At 41.7% G+C, this 22,916-nt stretch overlaps 1 protein-coding gene across 2 annotated transcripts in view; it reads left to right on the forward strand.

Annotated features, from left to right (window-relative positions):
• The window catches only part of SMAP1 (small ArfGAP 1), a 247,875-nt gene that overhangs the window by 16,198 nt on the left and 208,761 nt on the right, over positions 1-22,916 (forward strand). For both annotated transcript variants that reach the window (XM_074947930.1, XM_074947929.1), the window contains exon 2: positions 14,959-15,092. In XM_074947930.1, coding sequence (XP_074804031.1) covers positions 14,959-15,092 — 134 coding nt within the window. The remainder of the gene's footprint in view (positions 1-14,958; positions 15,093-22,916) is intronic.

Here is a 22,916-nt window from a genome sequence, read left to right on the forward strand (position 1 = left end):
TCAAGTCTAATTGTCAAATGAAAGGAACAAATACTAAATTAATATGGGCAACTTGGGCGATATGGTTAGAGAGCTTAGTTTGCCTGTGATGTAGAGGAAGCTCTAGGCAATGTTCATTTTAGGATGTACTTAGGCCTGGATCCTGCCATCAGATCTGTGCAGTGGGCCCTTATGCCAGCGTGCAGCCCCACTGAAGTGACTGGGGGGCTTCATCTGGGTGCCAGTCTCCCCGCACAGATTAGAAAGCAGGACCAGCTCCTTAGCTTGTTGGAAGGAAATTTAAGGGTTTTATAAGAGTGAAGCAACTTAACTGCTTGTTCAATAAGTACATCATGGAGTATTGTCAATCACATATTGAGTTCTCTCTAAATACCTAATCTAAAAGTATGTTTAGAAATTGTCATGCTTAGTTTGTGCAATCAAAAGTGAAAATACAGGCAGTCCTCGGATTTACGACAACATTGGTTCCTGAAAATTGAGACGTTAGTCGAAACGTGCTGCCCACTTTAGTGTGGGATTGAGCGTCGTAAAGTTGAAACCAATTGTAAGTCGAATCAGGATGTCAATTCAGACGCATCGTAAGTGCTGTTTGTCGAATGTCATAAAGTCAAGAACTGCCTGTATCAAGTATTTGAGCCAGTTGAAACAGGATTAAAGATTATGATGGGAGTTGTTTCACAGTAAATATCTGGCATCTTCAGACATTCATTTTGGCTGAGACTGTTACATGCTCCTTGCTAGTTATTTTCTTATGATTAGCCAGCTTAGTAGAACTGGCCAAAAACCAGCGTAGCTACCGTGTTTTTAAAACATGGTAAAATTTCTTTATAGAAACAAACTAACCAGGGTGGATTTGATCACTAGGAAGATTCGATTTGATCATGGATTTCTACATAAAAGTGCATTCTTGTTGGTTGGTATAACCTTAATACATATTCTTCACAACTCAGAGATGTAGGTTTCATTTTTAGAAGGTACACACTATACATTTTTAAAGTGATTTATTTTGAAAACTTAGATTAGTTTTACAGCTATATCAGAAAATGAATGATTGCTTATTTCATTTACCAAAGGTAATTGAAGCAGGTATTTATGAAGTCCTTGGGAGGTGAACTATCTCCAATTCAACAGGTTAATCATTAATATTTGGAGGATATTCTTGCCATGCTGTGTTAGGAGGAGAACATCACCAGACACATTTAAATTGTTTTATTTAACTAAAACGTTACGTATTCTGGATTTTTTTCAACAGCAAACATATTTTAACAAAACAAGCATATGAATTTAGTTAAACATTCAAGTTTTTTAAAATCAGTTTTTGTTATAATTGTTAACTAAAATAGTTAATATATATTTTTTAAAAAAAGACTGTCAGCCAGGGCAAAATCAGAAACTTAAAATATTGGCTTTGCAGCTAACTCAGTCATTTTCACCTTCATTTTCCTGGGTACACGTCTGGCTCTGTTGATCTGTTTCCTTATTTCCTCGTGCGAGCCAGATGTGTACCCAGAAGCCTCCTGCTGCAAGACAAGCCTAAGAAAGAAACCAACAGATCTCCACTGGCCATCATATACAGTCCTCAGCTAAAACCTTTCCAACGCATCATCAGTGCCTTGGGAGGCAGGCCAGTCCTCGCCCACAGACAACCCGCCAACCTGAAGCATATTCTCACCAGCAACGACACACCGCACCATAGTAACTCTAACTCAGGAACCAATCCATGCAACAAACCTCGATGCCAACTCTGCCCATTTATCTACACCAGCGACACCATCACAGAACCTAACCAGATCAGCCACACCATCACCTTTTCATTCACCTGCACGTCCGCCAATGTAACATACGCCATCATGTGCCAGCAATGCCCCTCTGCTATGTACATCGGCCAAACTGGACAGTCCCTACGTAAAAGGATAAATGGACACAAATCCGATATTAGGAATGGCAATATACAAAAACCTGTAGGAGAACACTTCAATATCCCTGGACACACAATAGCAGATTTAAAGGTAGCCATCTTGCAGCAAAAAAACTTCAGGACCAGACTTCAAAGAGAAACTGCTGAGCTTCAGTTCATTTGCAAATTTGACACCATCAGCTCAGGATTAAACAAAGACACTGAAAGGCTAGCCAACTACAAAAGCAGTTTTTCCTCCCTTGGTGTTCACACCTCAACTCCTAGAAGAGGATCTCCTCCTCCCTGTTTGAACTAACCTTGTTATCCCTAGCCTGATTCTTGCTTGCATATTTATACCTGCCTCTGGAAATTCCTACAACATGCATCCGACGAAGTTGGTATTCACCCACAAAAGCTTATGCTCCAACACGTCTGTTAGTCTATAAGGTGCCACAGGACTCTGCCGCTTTTATGAAATTTTAGTTTGTACTGACAGTTTTACAACAAGCTACATAAAAAGCACTAAGCAAATATCTAGATGAGTTGATGTACCCTCTGGAAGACCTCTGCGTACCCCCAGGGGTACGTATACCCCTGATTGAGAATCACTGTTCTAAAGTACACTTGTAATCTTCATGCAACAAATTTACTGGACCACCAGGTGGCGCCAACTATCAAGTCAACAAATGAAGGTTAATAAGAGGCCCATCTCATGCTTTGTTTTTGTATGGTATTAATCAGAATCTGGGAAGAGGAAGCAAGAGAAAGTAGAAGGAAATTTTGGTTTAAGGCTTCAAAGGGTAGGAAGGTGATAGCCATGTTAAGTGTAGGAGTGAAAGGAGGAATTGTAGAATGATAGTAATTCTTGAATTCAATGGGCCAAACCTTTAATAATTAATAATAATAATAAATAATAATGGAGGATTATTTTAAAGAATTTTTTCCTATTTTTATCAATTTAAATTATCACAGTTGTGGGATATTATGGGGGGGGGGAGACAATTTAATGTGTACATATTAACATTGATGGTTTATAATAGTTAAAACATGAGTTGTTAATATCCATGTCAAAATATGCAAAGTAAATATCCCTAAATCAAAGTCTAAGTTTTCAAGCACCATTTTTCTTTCTTTACCCCTCTTGAAGTTTTGGGTGTACAGTACACACAGTGAAATTGATGTTTACTGACTTTTACTGATAAAAAAAAATAATAGTCTAATTATAATTGCTTTTGAAACTGCTATAGACTAACTTCTCTGTTCCAGAGTAACAGCCGTGTTAGTCTGTATTTGCAAAAAGAAAAGGAGTACTTGTGGCACCTTAGAGACTAACCAATTTATTTGAGCATGAGCTTTTGTGAGCTGCATCCGATGAAGTGAGCTGTAGCTCACGAAAGTTCATGCTCAAATAAATTGGTTAGTCTCTAAGGTGCCACAAGTACTCCTTTTCTTTTCTCTGTTCCAATATGCCCAGTGTTTATAACTAGCAGGCTTGCAACATTTTTTATGATTATTTAAAACCACCTGTAAGATACAGAAATATACAGCATCCCATGTCTCTATAATACAATAAAATCTATTTAAACCTAAAATCTTATTGACAAGCAGATTCTTCATTAGAATAAAAAGAAATGCACATTTCAACAACAAGCCCGCTTGCTTGCCTCTGTTTTGCAGGGAGCTGGTAAGCTGTTCGTTAAGTGCAGGCACAACAGAACAGCAGCTCTGAGCAGCCAGAAATGAAAGTGAAATTTTATATAATGCTCATAGACTTGTAGGTCAGAAGGGACCATTATGATCATCTAGTAGTCTGACCTCCTGCACATTGCAGGCCACAGAACCTTACACACCCACTCCAATAATAGACCCCTAAACTCTGAAGTCCTCAAATCATGATTTAAAGACTTCAAGTTACAGAGAATCCACCATTTCAACTAATGTAAACCTGCAAGTGACCTGTGCCCCATGCTGCAGAGGAAGACGAGTGGCTCAGCCAAAAGAATGTAACTTGGGGGACCTCTGGGAAAGGAATTTTTGAGAAGTCATGAGATGATGAAAATGTTGAGTGTATGAAGTCTGGGGAATAGCACTGTCATGCTCTCTGTTTCTGTATCTGCTTGCATTTCCTATGCACAAATTTGCTTTTGTGGCATCTGCTGGTGTGTAAATGAGTACTACTTTGATTTTGGTGGGATTTTTTTCTTATCCTTTTCCCATTTTCTTCCTTTAAGTACTTCAAGTTGTTTCCTCTTTCCCTTTATAGATAGACCCCACTCTGTTCCAGTGTTCCTTGCCAGTATTTACTGTTCCTTCTCAGTTTTCTGACTTTGTGCTCTGGGAAGTGCACTTTGTTTTGTGTTCACACCTTGATCCCTTCTAACAGTATCTAACCATATCTGCTGCTTTGCTTAGTTATTTGTTTTGGATAGAGGTGGAAGTGGAAGGTTGATCAGAAGGAAGTATTAAGACAATGGACTAGTATTTGGCCTGTGTAATGCTTTCATTCACATAAATCGGGGGCCAGTGCACTGCTTCACACCTGCAGTATAGACCATGTTAGTGGTAAGCTTTGGGTTCAAATATAATCTATATGCAATGATTCAATATTTTTTTACCCTATGAACATTTTTTTAAAAATCATCAAGGCGAAGGGTAAGCAAATAGACTTTGTGCTTGTCCTGGTAAATGGTTGACAATCTTTCAAGGCTGGTTATTTGGATAATGGTTTCCTCTTTGATTGATCTGATGTTGGAATGATGCCTGCAGAGTCAGATTAGGTCTAAACTAAAAACTTGTTGTCAATATAGTAATGTCAGTTAGGGGCATATTTTTTGGCAATATTTCTGTGTTGGCAAAAGCTGTTATGTAGATGCAGGTATGCCAGCATAAAAGTGCTTTTGCCAGTATAGTTTATTTTGCTCTAAGGTATACTGGCAAAAGTATTCTTTTTTGCCCATATAACTGGTCAGGTGTTGGAAAGACTGACTTAATAAAAATACATTAAATCTTAATCTATCAAAACAAGATTCTAGACAATAGCAGAGCCAATGCAAGCACTTCCTTCTCAGTTAACATGACCTGTGTCACCTAGCTCAGGGATAGGGAACCTGCGGCACATGCGCCAAAGGCGGCATGTGAGCTAATTTTCAGTGGCACTCTCACTGCCCGGGTCCTGGCCACCGGTCCAGGGGCTCTGCATTTTAATTTAATTTTAAATGAAGCTTCTTAAACACTTTAAAAACCTTATTTACTTTACATACAACAATAGTTTAGCTATATATTAAAGACTTACAGAAAGAGATATTCTAAAAACGTTAATGTATTACTGGCATGCTAAACCTTAAATTAGAGTGAATAAATGAAGACTCAGCACACCACTTCTGAAAGGTTGCTGACCCCTGACGTAGATAATTGTCAGTAAGAGGTAAGAAACAGATGACTGTCAAGGAATTATGATGTGATTGGAATAACAGAGACTTGGTGGGATAACTCACATGACTGGAGTACTGTCATGGATGGATATAAACTGTTCAGGAAGGACAGGCAGGGCAGAAAAGGTAGGGGAGTTGCATTGTGTGTGAGAGCAGTATGACTGCTCAGAGCTCCGGTATGAAACTGCAGAAGAACCTGAGAGTCTCTGGATTAAGTTTAGAAGTGTGAGTAACAAGGGTGATGTCGTGGTGGGAGTCTGCTACAGACCACCAGACCAGGGGGATGAGGTGGACGAGGCTTTCTTCCGGCAACTTACGGAAGTTATTAGATCGCAGGCCCTGGTTCTCATGGGAGACTTTAATCATCCTGATATGTGCTGGGAGAGCAATACAGCGGTGCACAGACAATCCAGGAAGTTTTTAGGAAAGTGTAGGGTACAATTTTCTGGTGCAAATGCTGGAGGAACCAACTAGGGGCAGAGCTCTTCATGACCTGCTGCTCACAAACCGGGAAGAATTAGTAGGGGAAGCAAAAGTGGATGGGAACCTGGGAGGCAGTGACCATGAGATGGTCGAGTTCAGGATTCTGAGGAAGAAAGGAGAGCAGCAGAATATGGACCCTGGACTTCAGAAAAGCAGACTTTAACTCCTTCAGGGAACTGATGAGCAGGATCCCCTGGGAGAATAACATGAGGGGGAAAGGAGTCCAGGAATGCTGGCTCTATTTTAAAGAATCCTTATTGAGGTTACAGGGACAAACCATCCCAACGTGTAGAAAGAATAGTAAATATGGCAGGTGACCAGCTTGGATTAACAGTGAAATCCTTGCTGATCTTCAACACAAAAGAGAAGCTTACAAGAAGTGGAAGATTGCGCAAATGACCAGGAAAGAGTATAAAAATATTGCTTGGGCATGCAGGAGTGAAATCAGGAAGGCCAAATCACACTTGGAGTTGCAGCTAGCAAGAGATGTTAAGAGTAACAAGAAGGGTTTCTTCAGGTATGTTAGCAACAAAGAGAAAGTCAAGGAAAGTGTGGGCCCCTTACTGAATGAGGGAGGCAACCTAGTGACAGAGGATGTGGAAAAAGCTAATGTACTAGAGGATTGGGCCAAAAGAAATCTGATGAGGTTCAACAAGGACAAGTGCAGAGTCCTGCACTTAGGACGGAAGAATCCCATGCACCGCTACAGACTAGGGACCGAATGGCTCAGCAGCAGCTCTGCAGAAAAGAACCTAGGGGTTACAGTAGACGAGAAGCTGGATATGAGTCAACAGTATGCCCTTGTTGCCAAGAAGGTCAATGGCATTTTGGGATGTTTATGTAAGGGCATTGCCAGCAGATCGAGGGACGTGATCGTTCCCCCTCTATTCGTCATTGGCGAGGCCTCATCTGGAGTACGGTGTCCAGTTTTGGGCCCCACACTACAAGAAGGATGTGGAAAAATTGGAAAGAGTCCAGCGGAGGGCAACAGAAATGATTAGGGGACTGGAACACATGAGTTATGAGGAGAGGCTGAGGGAACTGGGATTGTTTAATCTGCGGAAGAGAAGAATGAGGGGGGATTTGATAGCTGCTTTCAACTACCTGAAAGGGGGTTCCAAAGAGGATGGCTCTAGACTGTTCTCAGTGGTAGCTGATGACAGAACGAGGAGTAATGGTCTCAAGTTGCAGTGGGGGAGGTTTAGGTTGGATATTAGGAAAAACTTTTTCACTAGGAGGTGGTGAAACACTGGAATGCGTTACCTAGGGAGGTGGTGGAATCTCCTTCCTTAGAGGTTTTTAAGGTCAGGCTTGACAAAGCCCTGGCTGGGATGATTTGATTGGGGATTGGTCCTGCTTTGAGCAGGGGGTTGGACTAGATGATCTCCTGAGGTCCCTTCCAACCCTGATATTCTATGACTGAAATCTAATCCATAGATAAAAATGATGTAGAAAGTGAGGGGAAAACTCTTAGGAGCTACTAATCTGACCACAACCTCAGAATCTGCCTTCTGAATGTGGCATTTGCATATTGAGACTGAACATTCTTCATGACTCCACATTAAGGGGCGCCTTTCTGGAACAGACCAGAATAAGCACTAGTTATCTAGTACTCTGTTCTAGATTAGTGGTGCATAAAGAAGACAAGCCTGTTTGACTACAAGCACAAAAGGTTTTAAGAGGCAAATAAGTGAGATTAAAATTCAAATAGCTTTCATTCAGGAAAGTGAACACAAACATTAGAGAAATGTGCATTTCTGCAGTAAAATACCTGTCAACTTTTCAAAAATTTAGTAGCTGAATGTTCATAGCAAATAATTTAGACTTGAAATTTTTGATATTTCTGATCATGAAGAATGAGGTGTGTAACATAAGATTAAAGTAACTGAGATGAGAAAAAGGGTGACTTGAACAATAGACTTCTGTTATCCTCAAAATATGCTTTCATCGTTGGAAATAAAAGATCCTGATGTGCAGAATTTGGTGCTTGTGTAACATGGGCTATTCATTCAACAGTCCAAATTTAATTTCAAATATAATTAACCCACATCACATACACTTTGAAATTCTTTGAATCGTCATGATTTTAATCCATATTTGGTTTGTTTTATTAATAAGACAAGTTAAGTCTTATGTAAATGGTGTAAACTATTAATTTCATCTGAAAATTTACAGTCTATTTGTGGTGTTTATGATTAGAAGTCACTCCTACAGATGAGGTATTTTGAATATTGTTCCTGATTTTGTTTGCTTTGTGTTCAAATAAAGTCTCCTTTTCTGTCATAAAATGGAATTGAAACTGTCAGTGACTATGTAATTAAGGTGCGTGAACAGGCTGTAGTGGAATTGCCTGTGACCGACTTCCTCTAATGGATTCTGATGCCATTCATCTGTGTAGCTTTAGGGAGCTGAACTTAAGGTTATCATTTGACCTACAAAATACACCATGACTTGTTGCACTTATGTCAAGTAGCAACCGTGTTTTTCTAACATGAATGTGGAATTTCTAATATGGTCATTTTTTACTTCAGCTTCAACCATCAATGTTGCCTTCTAGAAGTTAAATGACTACTTCTGGACCAGCAACCTGTTAAGTGATTGAGATCAATGGAAGCTAAGTTACCAACTAACAGTTGATATGTGGGACAATCAGCTCTCAAAATTGGGAGGGAGTAGTGAGGGTAAGATCAGGAAGAAATGGCAGGAAGGTGTGTATTTTCACGTAGCTAACTTCTATAAGAGCAGCTAAAAAGTAATCTTTGGGCTATTGCATATATGCTTTTTCACCAACTTTGTAGGTTTCTTGTTGGACTGAATTTCTTACAAGAAACTACCCTTCACAAATTCGCTTTCTCCATTTCTTAGTGTAGTCTAAGCCCTGGTCTACACTACAAACGTATGTCAATATAACTACGGTGCTCAGAGGTGTGGAGAATCCCTCCATCCGACCACCTCAGATTCTGCTCCATCCGACCACCCCCTTGCTCTTGTTTGGCCCACCCTCCCCCCATTTCTGACCCCTGCCTTATAGTGTAGATGCTTCCTTCTCTGCCATGCTAACTAGGTGTCAGGAACATTGAGAGTACAAGAGAGACTGTCTACGTTCTCTCATCTCCAGTGCCTGACACCAGTGTTTCCCTGACTGCCAAGTGGATGAGTTCCAGAGATAGTTCTGCTCCACCTCAAGATGGAGCATGCTTAGTTTCTTTCTCTGGGCCGTGCATGTATAGTTTTGGCAGCATGTAGGAGCGCTGTGAGGCATAAGCATGCGCAGTACATATAGAATATTTGGAGAATTTAGCTGCCAAACTTTAGCAAGTCTCTGAGCATGTGTGAATGGATATGTTTTCAGAGGCTTGTAACTTAGCCAAATTTAGGCCATTTTTCATACACAGCAGAAGGTGCTTCTCTGAGGGCGGGATGGTGTGATTGCCAAATTTCAAATCCTTGCTCTAAAGCCTGGAGACACTTGAACTTTTCAGTGAAACTAAAGTTTTACCATGAGTAAAATGTATTTTCCCTCATCTTGGTTTTGGAAGCAGCTGAACCCTTTTAGGTGAAACTTGCAAAAAAAATTCAGCCTGCAGCAGACGCATAACATAAAAAGTTTCAGCCCAGATGATAAAGTTCTGGACAAGTTGCAAGCAAAGTGAAAATAGGGTCATATAATTGGAAGTGTTGGGCAACCTTAACCATAGGTGGCGCACCAGCTCTGCCTGTAATATCTTAGTTTGTGTTTATACCTTAGGCCAGGGATCTCAAAGTCCCGGGCCACAGATGGCCTGGGACTTTGAACCTCCCCACTGTGGCCCGCGGAGGAGAGACGCATGCAGCCACACTGCTAGCAATGTCTGCTGCAGGTGCTGCCCTCTTCTCCCTCTGATTGGCTGAGGGAGAGGGACAGAGATACCATCATTAGTTGCTGGGCAGAGGCAGCCATGAATGCTGCATCGCTTTTTTCCCCACAATGAAAATAAACAAGTCAAAATACTGAACACAACTGTCTGATGCACACCTTGATGCAGTCCTGAAGGTTTCAACTGCTCAGTCACTGAGGCCAAACATCTGGCAACGCTTCAGTTGTCCGTTTGTTGATGTCTGGCAAACACTGAAAACTCTCTGGCAGGCAAAGAATTGTATAAAGTTGTCTGACCGTTTTATTTCTAAGAAATTCGAATAAAAATACAATATAAACATTTTGTTTTCTGAACACCATCTTCAGTGACATTATTGGCCCGCTGGGAGGATTTGAGGGCTGGCACTGGCCCTAAGGTAAATTGAGTTTGTGATCCCTGCCTTAGGCCATGGAATAATAAGCTTTAGCCTTTTAACTATCCAGCTCCCTTCAATTTTACTTGTAGGAATGTAATCAGCTGCATGCAAATAACTTAGAATATTTAATCAGCAGTTAATTAAGTCACAGTTTACTCACTTATAGACAGTCATATTTTCATAGAGGTTTAATGTGGGACTGTGTTTGCCATTATTGTATTCCCATATATGTTCTGAGTTGGTGAATTCCTCTGAACTGATGTCTGCAAAGAATTTAGTAACCAGTGTCTCCTAGCTATATCCCTAATCTATTCTATGTCTCTAATCACACTAGCAACTTCAGAAATACTCTCCATTCTTGATGCGCTTTCCTTTACGTTCATCTGTGCTATAGGAAGTCTAACCTTCTGTGGGGTGGTTGGAGGATTTATGTGGGCAGTATCATTTAATTTTAGTAACATGTTTACATAGTCACAGTTCTGCTCCCTTACTCAGGTCTGTTCCATTTGTGGATTCAGAGTTGTTTCTGCTTACTTTAGGGCGTATCTGCATGGACACTTACTGTGTGGCAAACTAGGATGATGATCTGCAGTGCTCCAGTATTGTGAGCACTATCTGTCTGTGTGGGCCTTGCTGCTGCACACAAGAAATTACCTCGTGTGCATTGATTTACTGCAGTCACTACGGAACTTCTAGCGCACAACAGCAAGGTGAATACACGGGAAATTAGTGTGCCACGCTGGAGTACTGTAGATTTACACCTTAGTTTGCCAAACAGTAAATGTTCATGTAGATGTGCCCTTAGTGACAAAAATAAGCTCCCTATTCCTAGTAGTCCTGTAGAGTCAACACAGTTAAGACCGCTAACTGGACAGTCTCTTCCATCTTGAACTCTGTAAACCGAATTCTCCACTAAGTTAGTTAGTTATGTTTCTGCACCCTATTAAAGACAGAGTGGTTGCACAAGTGTTACAGGGGATGTAATTTGATATTTGATGACGTGCGAGAGAGACCCTAGTCTAGGAGCCCTGCTTGCATTTGCTTTTGAGTAGATGCAGCCACGTATTCTTTGTAGATGTGCATGCACCCAGCTCATTGAAGACCGAATTTTGCCTGGCAGCACTCTTGCCCTGTGGCCCTAGTCCCTACCTTGGCTATATAGGGTGGTGCCCACCCTGAGTGCCCCCTCAGTTTCTTCCCACTGCTGTAGCATAATCCTAGATTATGTATTAATTATATTGATTACTTAAGAATTCCCAGTTACCACTTTGAGGGTTGACAGGTTCTTGCCCCAAGATCAGGCCCAGTAATTATTATTTAAATTATTATATAGTTGAGAACCCTGATGCGCACAGTTGCAACGCTTACAATATAGGAACTTTTTTATATTTACAAATATAGTTTATTAATACATTCAAAAAGAAGATTCAGGTGGCAAGAGACTTATGGCACTGAGGCCCTTGTCTGATCAGTCACCTTCAGAACTAGCAAGTGATGCCACTCCATGTTCAGAGTCTGCTGTCTTCCCTCAAGAAGAATCATCATCCTCCCTCCTCTGGTGCATTGAGGAAGAGGTCCCATAAGACTAATCAGGGTCTCTCGAGGACTCAGAAGATGAGGGAGAGTCGTCTTAAGAGGAGTGCTGATGGCACCATACTCCCTCCAGCACTTGGCATGGAGCAGGTCCATCTAACTGCTTCCGAGTACTGTTGGAAAATCAGCGAGAGCCCATGCTGTCAACTGCAGTTCTGGCTATGAGGTGTTCTTTGAATCCATACCAATGACGTCAGTTCCAGCACTGATTGTCTCCATGCTGATGGCATATCAGGTGGCTTCAGACCTGCTTTGCTTCTCAGTCCCTGATTCTCTGCTAGTTCAGGAGTTTTCTGGTACCATTGTTTCTACTGCTTCTTCTTTCATTGTGCCCTTGGCACCTTCTGGCCATGTTGCAGAGGTGCTGGGTTCGTCGGCACTGCAACTCGCACTGTCTATGGTGGAACTGAGGCAGACACTGGGTCCAGCAGCGAAGGCCTTCTTGATGGTGGTGTGCTCTTTGTCACAATTATTGCCTGGTCAGCAGATCCCATTGTCGAGCTTGGTACCATCCTTGGCCTCGGTAGTGGTGCTTCCTCCAGACCAGATGAGAATGTGTCTTGCTCAATACCATAGGTGTCAATTCCCTATTCCTCTTTGGCACTGATGCCTAGCCTGTGTTGGGCTTTGGATGAATCCGAGCACTTATTCACCCTGTTGGGGCTGGCTCACCCTTTGTCACTGGAGAAACTCTGGGACTCCTTGAGATCCAGGTTGGGGTTGTCCACCTTTTAATTGTCACCTAATAGGCACCACAGACCATCCTCGGATCAACATCGATCTCGCAGTCAGGACAGAGGTGCTTGGCCTGGTGCCTGCTGGCCACCAATGGTAAATCTATTTGCCCAGTGCCTCCTTGGAATCTTTAGGATGCTTCTTGGTCTTTGAGGTCCCATTCACTGACGCATTCTAGAGTGAGATCCCCTGTGCAATTGGTGACTCCAATTCCCCGAACTAACACAGCTACAAGTAACCACTGAGACTGTGCCCTTTGGGCCTCCACAGTAATCCAGACTGGATCCTGTGATTAAAGAACAGGATCTGTTGTTGGCGTAGCTAACTGCTTCTTTGTTCTCTCCAGACAGCTCTACAGTGCTGGCCTCCTCAATGCCCATGTACTTCAAGGCACATCAAGGTCTCCTTAGGCATCCAGGCTGAATTTCTTCAGGAGACATGTATAAGCTGCTGTATATTCTCCAACTGTCTGCTCAAGGGCCAATAGCCCTCCCAATAAATGAGGCTCTCTTGAAGCCTACAAAGGAATACTTCCACTTTGTTGCCTCCCATGGTGAAGCATGCAGAGAAGAGGTACTTAGCTTCCATACTGGATTTTGAGTGTTTCTACTTCCACTCTGCCCCTAAGTCTCTTGTGGTAACTGCTGCTAATGATTGGGCACAACAGGAAAGGTAGACATCTATGTCTAAGGACAAAGAGTCCAAAAGGATGGACTTGATGGGGAGGAAGGACTTATACTATCTCTTTCCTGCAGATGCACATCACTGACTAGTCGGTATTGCTCTCTAAATCCAACTTTGTTATTTGGATGCCCACATCTAAGTTTGCAGACACATTGCCAGAAGCCTCCAGGGACGAGTTTGTCATTCATTGCAGAAGCCTGTATGGTACCAAGACTTTTAGTGTCCGCTCTAGATGCTGCAGATGCCTCAGCCAGAATTATGGCATCAGCTGTGACCATGAAGAGGGCCTCATAGCTACAGAATTAGGGCATTGTGTCTGATGTGCAGCAGACCACTGATGACTTACCTGTTGATGGTAGGTTTTGGTTTCTAAGAAGATTGAGAGGTGCAACCTTTTTAAGAATTTCTCAGCTAGTTTGCATTCTTTGGGAGTTTATACTTCAGCTGTACAAAGACATCACTTCAGTGGTCAGCAGCAATACTGCTTGCAGTGTTTCTTTGGGCAGGTCTGCTTTCCTGTAAGGCAGTGGGACTACACCAGGAGGGGGCATAGATCCCAGAGTCGAAGGCCCTCTGATTCTGGTTTTAGCCAGCTGGCCCATCCTCCCCTGGCATCCAGCAAGTGCTCATTTTGACTTGTTTGTCCAGTGTTACTAAGGGGAAAATCCAGAAAAGAAGTTGTTTCTCATGTTCTGTTCATGCTATGCTTACTCGATCGTCTAGATCGTCCTAAACAGCAGAAAATCTTCTTTGGTCCCAACTCAAAGAATTGAGTTTGAGGGTCCTGATAGACTCTACAAAGTTGAGTGGTTTTTGTCAACCAACTGATTCCATACGATCCGCCACCTATGTCTGGAGCTGCAGTCTCGACCCTCAACCACAGCCCAAGTATTCCTGAGGTTGCTAGGCCCTAAAGCTAGATGCACATCAAAGTCTGAGGTTTTGTTTCTTTTGATTCTGTGGGATGAAAATCTTGCTATCCAAAAATATCAGTTGTTCAGTGCTTTTAGTTACTAAACTACATTCTGGGTATATTTAGTCGTCATTATGTGAATGTCCTTAAATTTTGATAATATAAACAATACATATAGACTTATGTATTTAGAGACTATCTAGTGGTCTTTTCATCTACTCTGGGTATTATTCTATTTTACAACATTTTTATTGTTGGATGTTTTGGTCAATGTTCTTGTCTGGGTTAGTTTACACGTCCTTTTGAGTAATCTTTGCCCAGCAGGAGCAGCCCAAATACCACTGTCAACTTGAAGTAGAATGATGTGTGTCCATACATAAGCTTAAACTGAAAAACTTGACTTGGAATGCTAATATCTTTGCAGTGTGTTTCGGTTTTTTAAACTAAACCACTGATCGAGATAGTTGTTGTTTGCCTCATGAATGCGTGGCTGCTGCATTTGTTACTAATAACTCAGATATGGTAAAAATTGCAAAAACATCTTTTTGGTGATTTGTACTGACACTTGCATCTAATGTACATCCAGCTGGATTAATCTAGGTGCAAGCAAGACCTTGCTACTGCTAATGAGTTAAGTTTCTACTGTGAAATTTCATGGAATTCCTGACTTGTGCTGTCTAAAAGGTTTTTCACATAAATTAGTTATAAAATGAAAGACAATTGTAGGTAAAATTGCCACAGAGGAGGTGGAGAAAACCACTTAGTTTTTCCATGGATGATTTATAACCAGATATTGCTAACATAGAGACACATCTCATCTCTCTACTTAATGTGTACCTGTCAATCCTGTTTCTCTTAACTATGTGTTAGAATGGTGCAGAAAATCAAATCTCCTTATGTGGAATTTTTAAAAGAAATTATCAACTAATACTTTTTGTTTTTTGCCTTAGGTCCAAGATGGGCTTCTTGGAACACGGGTGTCTTTATTTGCATCAGATGTGCTGGAATACATCGAAATCTTGGGGTTCATATATCAAGGGTAAAGTCTGTCAATTTAGACCAATGGACACCAGAACAAATACAGGTAAAAGGTCTCTTGTAAATCAGATTTTTGAACTGGAAGGACAGGTATAAAAAGCCACATTGTTAGGCCCTGAGAGAGGGGCCCATATACATGCTTGCCTGGTACTTGGGAACAAAATAACAAGAGTGTGTGTTTTTTTTTTTTTTTTTTTACAATCCCGCAGAAAACTCAGTATAGATACTTTACTTGAAACTTGGGTAACTATGTGCAGCTACTCAAGATAGATTGATCTACAAATCACCAATTTAAATCATGATTTAAATAAGCAAGCCAGGAACCTTGATTTAAATAATCAATTCTAATCTTGTTTTCATTAGTTTTTGAGTTATTTTCCTAAAACAGGTTGATTTTCATTGGTTCTTAATGTCTATATTTTTGTTAAAAACGGGAATGCTTTAATAGATTTTTTTTTAAACTTGTGATTGGTTAAGCTGCATTTGGAAGGAAATTGGAATTCAATTAAATGAAGTTAAACAACCTTGATACAAAAATTTAATAATATTTTCCTCCCATTTATCTTGTCAAGGTTCCTATACAAGTACTCTCACCTCAGTTGTTGTAGTGGGTTTGTGATGCTAATCTAAAAATGTCCCATTTACATATTGACATTCAGTGCTACTTTGGATTGTGCATAACATCTGTCTATCAATATTGTTCAGGAGTTTTGGGAATTGGAGGAGGTATTTATTGTTTTAAACTCCATAATATGCAACCCTTTGTATTTCAATTATTCATTTATGATGTTTAGCTATGTATCAATGAATGAGAATAGTACATTCAGTTGTATATTGTCAATCGTAAAGGTGCAAAAGAATTGTAAAGTTCTGGGTTTTGTTTTTACTTGTTTATCCACTTTTAAATGTTGGCAACTTGACTCATTTTATTACTTTAATAACAGAAATGACAGTCACATAATGGACTGCAGAATTAAATGTTAGCATCTAAAAGTTGGTGGAGTATTTGAAACTGAGCAACGTTGTCCCTCTTTTGTCAGTATGGGACTTCAGAGTCTCACAAAATAGAAAAGGGGATGCAGAGGAAATCTTAATGATTTAAAGATAGGTTTTAATAATTTAAACTCAATTTTTGATAAATCCTAAACGAGCCTTTGGAATATATAGATTAAATGAAATAAACCATTGAGTTCAAATATTGATAATGGTTAGTGTGTCTTCTGATACAGTACTGCTGAATTTGTGACTTTTTTATCAGAAGCATTTTGAAACTTGAAGATAGCAAGATTAGATTTATTTTTGTTTTGTTCAGCATATGCTAATTAGTAGGATTTTTTAAAAATTTCTTTATTCAAAGAAAAATTTAACTAATGTATCATCTAAAGTAAATATATATGAGAACTCTCACCTGACAAGTTGCAATCTTGCATATGGTAGCTAAATTTTTTCCATATATATACCTTGTGCTCCACAACTGAATATTCATTTATTTATTATTAGAGGAATTTATTATCAGAAACCGATTTGAGAAAGAACCAGTCCCAATTAAAACATTGTGAGCCACAGTAGATTATCTACAGCTGAGTGATTAATAAAATTTCCTAAATTGGCAAAACACTCCAGAAGTTGCTGTTCTCTTCAAACATTCTGCGTTTCATATCAAAGTACCATCCTTTTGGTAAACAGTTCTTTTTAAAGATATGTTAATTGATTATGATGGTCCGTTATACCTGTTATAAAGAATGAATTGTAGTTTGGGTCTGAATATCCTTTTTAATGCTATAAATAGCAAATTTTAAAAGACATGGGTCAAGGTTAGAGGGTTTGAATTTAAACCTGCCAGTGCTCATGTTTTTATTTTATGGTTACACTGTAATATGCGCTCCTTTTGTGTGTGCCTGTTGGGAGCAGAAATAAAATGTTCAAAGATACTTGAAAAAGCTGCAGGTTCCCTCATCAGCATGTAGGCAGAAGAGCAAGCATAATTTGCATATACAGCGGACCCTTGCTAGAGCGCTCATCACTATAGTTCAGATTCGCATATAGCGCAGTCGGGCCATGGATCCCAATTTAAATATTGGGACCATGGTAACGCGTCCCCCCCCATAACACGGTCCCGACATGGATCCCGAACCCTGTGTTCTAGCGAGGGTCCGGTGTACCTGTGACTGGGAGGAAATTCAGTTGGATTTGTTGTAGGGTGTTCCAGTAAAATACTTTAAAAATTGTATATTGTTTGTACAATAGGTAGCACAATGGGGTCCTCATGTCTGACATATGCTCCTAGGTGCTAATGCAGTATTGAAGTATGTATAATAACACAGCAAAAATAACAGGATGTTAAAAATTTGTTTCTAAAATTATGTAATTTTGTGTCGTTGGCATTAACAGCATGCTAAATTTAATTAAAACTGTTGCTTTGTAGGAGCTTTGTTACTGTGTTTAAATTGGCTGCAAAAGCAATCCTGATGGCATGGATGACCCTAGCAGGACCACAATGGCTTACTTGTGTCAATGTGAGCAGAGTAAACCTTATAGTGGAGCACATTTCAGTAAGAGAAATGCAGAACTTAGGCCCATTTGAAAAGAAATGGGAAAGAATGTTACTTCAAAATAAATGAGACTTACCTCTAGCATATTATTTTGTGTGTATTTGAAATCACATAGTTATAGTGCCACCCTCACCTAAATCTAGATTTTATTGGAAAAATATTATGCTTACATATTTTTGTCCTATTTTTAATAAAAAAAAATTGAAGGGAGGAAACATGAATATTTCATGCTCTTATAAAACTTTGATTTTTAAAATAAGTCATCTTCAAATTCAGTCCATTTCAAAATAAGAGTTCAGCTTAAGGAATTACATCTTCTGAGTTCCCACTGCCAGCTCCAGTTTTATAATTACATTTTTCTATTCTTTTAAAATATTTCTCTCCCATTGTGCTGTGGGACAAACTTAGGCAAATTGGGAGCTGAAAATACAGGGAATATTAAAATTGCAGTCAAATGTATGAAATAAAGAAACTGAGAGAGACAGTTCAAGTGGCTTCTGTGCATTTCTGATGGTGGAACGCTTCCTAGCAATGCCATTGGAGTGCTTTCATGCCCCCTCCTGTCCCATTTCTCACTGTTTCTGAACAGTCTGAGGACGAGGCTATAAAACAGGCCGTGGCACTCTGGCCATCTCAGTTCCTTACAACCGTGGTTAAAGACAGCCTGGAACTTCTCCAAATCTGACCCATATCCACTTCTTCAGTCAACAGTACCTTTAGCTAGTTCTTGTTCTTAGTTTGGTCCTTTATTTTATTACTCAAAATAATACTTTTTTTTTTTTTTAAACTAAGGACTCTTGTAGATTCCACATCTTGGTGCAATCTCACAGATCATGTGGCAGATCTAAAAGGAAAGTGGCTAGGATTTAAGGGTCTTCTCCTGCTGTCTTTCGTGCCTCCAACACCGATATGATGTGCGTAGTATACATAGGAGAAGGACATTCTGTCTTTCCTGGTGCACAATATGTAGCACCTTTACTCCCCAAGCCTATAAAAAGCATTAAAACAAGACCCAAGTGCTTCTGTTGCAGCATTCCCTAGTGACCAAACCCTCTGGTGCTGACCAGTCAATTTCTGTGATTTAAAGATAGGCCTGCATCTGACCCATTCTCTTTGGGAACTAAGCAGCGGCAGGATAAGGTTCTGCTAAAGGTTCAGTCATAGAGTCCAGGGAGACTGGTAAAACCTGTTGTATTGAAGGATCGCAAGTCATCAGATGGTAGTTTCAGTACAAGTATTGGCCTCTGTTATCTGTCAAGCCCACTTGGATCAGACTTTCCCAGTTCTGGGGCAGGTGGTGTGTGGTGTGGCTTTGGTTAGTAGAGTTAAGCACCATTGGGAGTCCTTTTTGGAATTGACCCCAAGGAATCTGATATAGTCCTAGGTTTTGGTTTAGGATTCAGAGTTCGGGGCTCATGATGAATCTCTTGAGGCCAGTCGTATCCCGAGTATAATGAGTTTTACGGTTCCAAAAGTCTTTTCCAGGGCCAAGCAGCTGCCAGTGTAGTGGTTAATAGTTGTAGCCCTGTGTGATGGTGTATAAAGCCCACGCTGGCCAGGAGGGGGTTAAGAAGAATGAGGAGTCCGGTGGCACCTTAAAGACTAACACATTGCCACCGGACTTCTTGTTGTTTTTTTGTGGATACAGGCTAACACGGCTACCCCTCTGATACTTGACACCAGGCAAGGGGGTTAAGGAGCAGCTCTGGGCTAGGGCTCCACCCCTCTGCCCTTGCTGAGCATGCTTGGGTGTGAGGCAGGGTTTAAAAGCTAGCCAGGCAGCTCAGTCAGGGCTGGCAAGCCAGGGAGGACGACGATCCCTGGGAGCTTCACGGGAGGACCAGAGCTGAATCTGCACTGAGCTGGGGAGCAAAGAAGCCGCAGCACCCAGCGACTGAGACTAGAAGCCCAGAAGGTGACATTTCCCCATGGCCGAATGGGGTATGGACTGAGGGTGGAGTGACCCAGGGAAGCTGACTTGAGGCTGACATCAGACGGAGATGGGTGAGCAGCCAAAACAGCCTCCCAGGGCCCTGGGTCGGAATCTGATGGAGTGGGAGTGCCTGTGTTCTCCTCTCCCCTTCCCTCACATCGTATCCACTTGGCTAGGTTGCTGCCCTGAGGGTGTGACTGCTGCTGTAGGCACTAACCACTAGACAGGAGACCCTTCCCCCCCCGATCATGCTCAGATACATGGCTCAGATCCTCAAGGAACCTCAGATCCAGAAGACAGTCTTATTGCAAGAATCCGTGAAGGGAGTAATCAAGGGGATAAAATAAAGAGCAACATACACCCTTGTTCCTGTTTCCCCTCCGGGGGGGGGGGGAAAGCTGTGGAATATTTTCAGATGTCCTCAGAACTGTCCCCTCCCCGTACCAAAACTATGGGTTCATTGGAGACATCTTTTCCCCTTTTCAGTTCTAAGGTTCCTTCAATCTCTAGTTTCACTGCTTCCAATTGCATCAGAAGTGAGATTGGGTCCAGTATTGAGTCAGATAGGTATAGAGAGGTTACATTTCTACCCCTGTTCTATTTCACTGACAAGACATGATAGAAAACCTGATTCTAATTACTGAGACTTGCAATTTCTTCTTAGGGATGAATGGTTCTACTGACCATCACCTAAGATACTATGAAAATATATGTAATATAGTGTGTGTTCATTTTGAAAAAAGCAGACAACTACTATCTGAAGGGTTCTCGCTGTTTCACACTTACCCTGCTGCCACCTCACTGACAGTGGTTGCAGCTGTCCGATCCGGGTATGTTGTGCCATCTCTGACAGGGAAGGTAGAAAATTAGATATTTTTGGGAAGCACGATCTTCTCCTCTTCCAGTTGTGGCATCAGGGTATCGAACTCCCAAGCTGTGATATCTCATTATCAGTCCTGTCTTTGGAAGAAGATGGCTCTTTCTGCTTAAGAACCTTGCTGGAGATCAAAGAAATCTAGCAAAGATATTAATTACAGAGGAACAATTTGTTGCCACACAGTTATTGAGACACTTTCCATATGTCAAACTTTGCTGCCAGGGCGGTGGTGTCTGTCATACCATAAGGAGATGTGCATGGCTCAGATCTCAAGGTGTATTCCCTGAAACTGGGGTGGGTAGAAGATAGTTTGTGCTGAATAAACCATGTCCTCAAAGATGAAGGATACAAACTTACTGTCTAGATCACTTGGTATTTATCATTCTCCAAGAAGGAGGTTTGGAGCTCCTGTCTCAACAAGCACAGGTAGCAGAATCCTCCTTCATCTTTGTCCTCCTATCTTAGCAGCAGCAATAGCAGCTTCCTCAATAGCAACAACAAACAAGAAAAAGCTACAAGCCTCATCCCAAGAACAGGCACACTACTTCATGCTCTTCTGTGCCCGGCCTTAGACAGTAGGTGTGACATGAGGAGTGAAAGCTACAGCTCAGTCCCCAATCAACTCTCCAGCTTTCCTCCTTCCAGTCCACCTTTTTGGAGTTTCACTCTTCTACTATTTCCATTACTGGAATAGCATTATCAGAGAAGTGGATCCTTGAGAGAGTGCAGGAAGTCTATTCAACCTCATTCTTCCTCCTAAGGGATCCCTCTCATAAGCACCTACTACAGACAGAAGTTATATCCCTTTTGGAAGCTCGGGCTATCAAGGAGGTACCAAAAGAGTTCAGAGCAAAAGGGCATTTGCTCAAAGTAGTTTCTGATCCCAAAGATGGATAGTGGGATGTGATCATCTTAGAGCTCAGAAAACTCAGTTCATTTATCAAAGTTCAGTTTCCTTGTGGTGACAGTTGGGTCAGTAATTTCTTCCTGGTCTACCCAAGATTGATTTGTAGCTCTCGATCTCAAGGATGCATATTTCCTTACATCGATCATACCTTCATATTGTGAATATCTCCATTTAATGGCTTAAAAAAAAGAGTACAGGGTCCCCATTGGCCTTTCTGCTGCCCCTTGGGTATTTACAAATTGCCTCTTTGTCATGACAGCATGCTTAAGACTGCAAGGTATTACTATATACTCCTATTTGAATTAATGTCTAATAAAAGCTTCATCTCAAAAGTCTCTGACCATCAAGCTGGACTCTGTGTGTGTTGGAGAAACTGGGTATCTGAATAAATTGGAAGAAATCACATCTTCCTATGTGGTCCTGAGGAAGCGGTTGAAAGGAACCGAGGTGGAGCACCTTGTGCTTTTATAGCTTTGCCCTCATTTTACCATCAGAGGTGCGTTGCCAGTACAGTTTGAGTGTCAATGTGTAGAGTTCATCTTGAATAACTTGGGTTACAGATGAGTAATCTCCTTTTTTCTTTAATCTTTCACTTGCAATCTTAGAAGCTACTTTTGAAATACTAAGTTTAAAAATTTTCAGATAAGTGATTTTTTTTTTTTTAAAGCTATGTCCACTTTAACTGTCTTAAGTGAACCTAGGGAGGTGGTGGAAACTCCTTCCTTAGATATTTTTAAGGTCAGGCTTGACAAAGCCCTGGCTGGGATGATTTAGTTGGGGATTGGCCCTGCTTTGAGCAGGGGGTTGGACTAGATGACCTCCTGAGGTCCCTTCCAACCCTGATATTCTATGATTCTATGAACCCAGAGTAGCAAATTCCACAGGAAACGTCTTATAATTCCCATTCATATGGTCTTTTTAAAATGCTTTTTGTATTATCTATCTTTCTATTGCAGAAAACATGCAAAACAGGGTTGTGTGTGTTTGCCCACCACTGGTCAACAAACAAACTTTTTGGCCAGAGGGCCACATCGGGGTTGCGAAAGTGTATGGAGGGCCGGGTAGGGAAGGCTGTGCCTCCCCAAACAGCCTGGCCCCCGCCCCCTATCTGCCACCTCCTACTTCCCGCCCCCTGACCCATCCAACCCCCCCTGCTCTGCTCTTTGTCCCCTGACCCTAACGGCTGCCCCAGGACCCTACCCCCTATCCAAGCGCCCCTGCTGCCTGTCCCCTGACTGCCCCGACCCCTATCCACACCCCTGACAGGCCCCCCGGGCTCCCACGCCTGTCCAACCTCCCCTGTTCCCTGACTGCCCCTGGAACCCGCTGCCCCTTACCCAACCCTCTCCCCCCACCCCCCGCTACCTGCCCCCTTACCATGCCGCTCAGAGCAGCATGGTGAGCTTGCAGCCCCACCGCCTAGCCAGAGCCAGCCATGCCACCCAAGCTGCCCAGCAGGAGTGGCGGGTCAGAGCACTGGCTGTGCGCTGAGGCTGCAGGGGAGAGGGAACAGCAGGGGAGGGGCTTGGGGGTTAGCTTCCCCAGGCAGTAGCTCAGGGGCTGGGTAGGACAGTCCCGCGGGCCGGATGTGGCCCACCTCT

This window comes from Natator depressus, chromosome 3, assembly GCF_965152275.1.
Source record: "Natator depressus isolate rNatDep1 chromosome 3, rNatDep2.hap1, whole genome shotgun sequence".
NCBI lineage: Eukaryota > Metazoa > Chordata > Testudines > Cheloniidae > Natator > Natator depressus.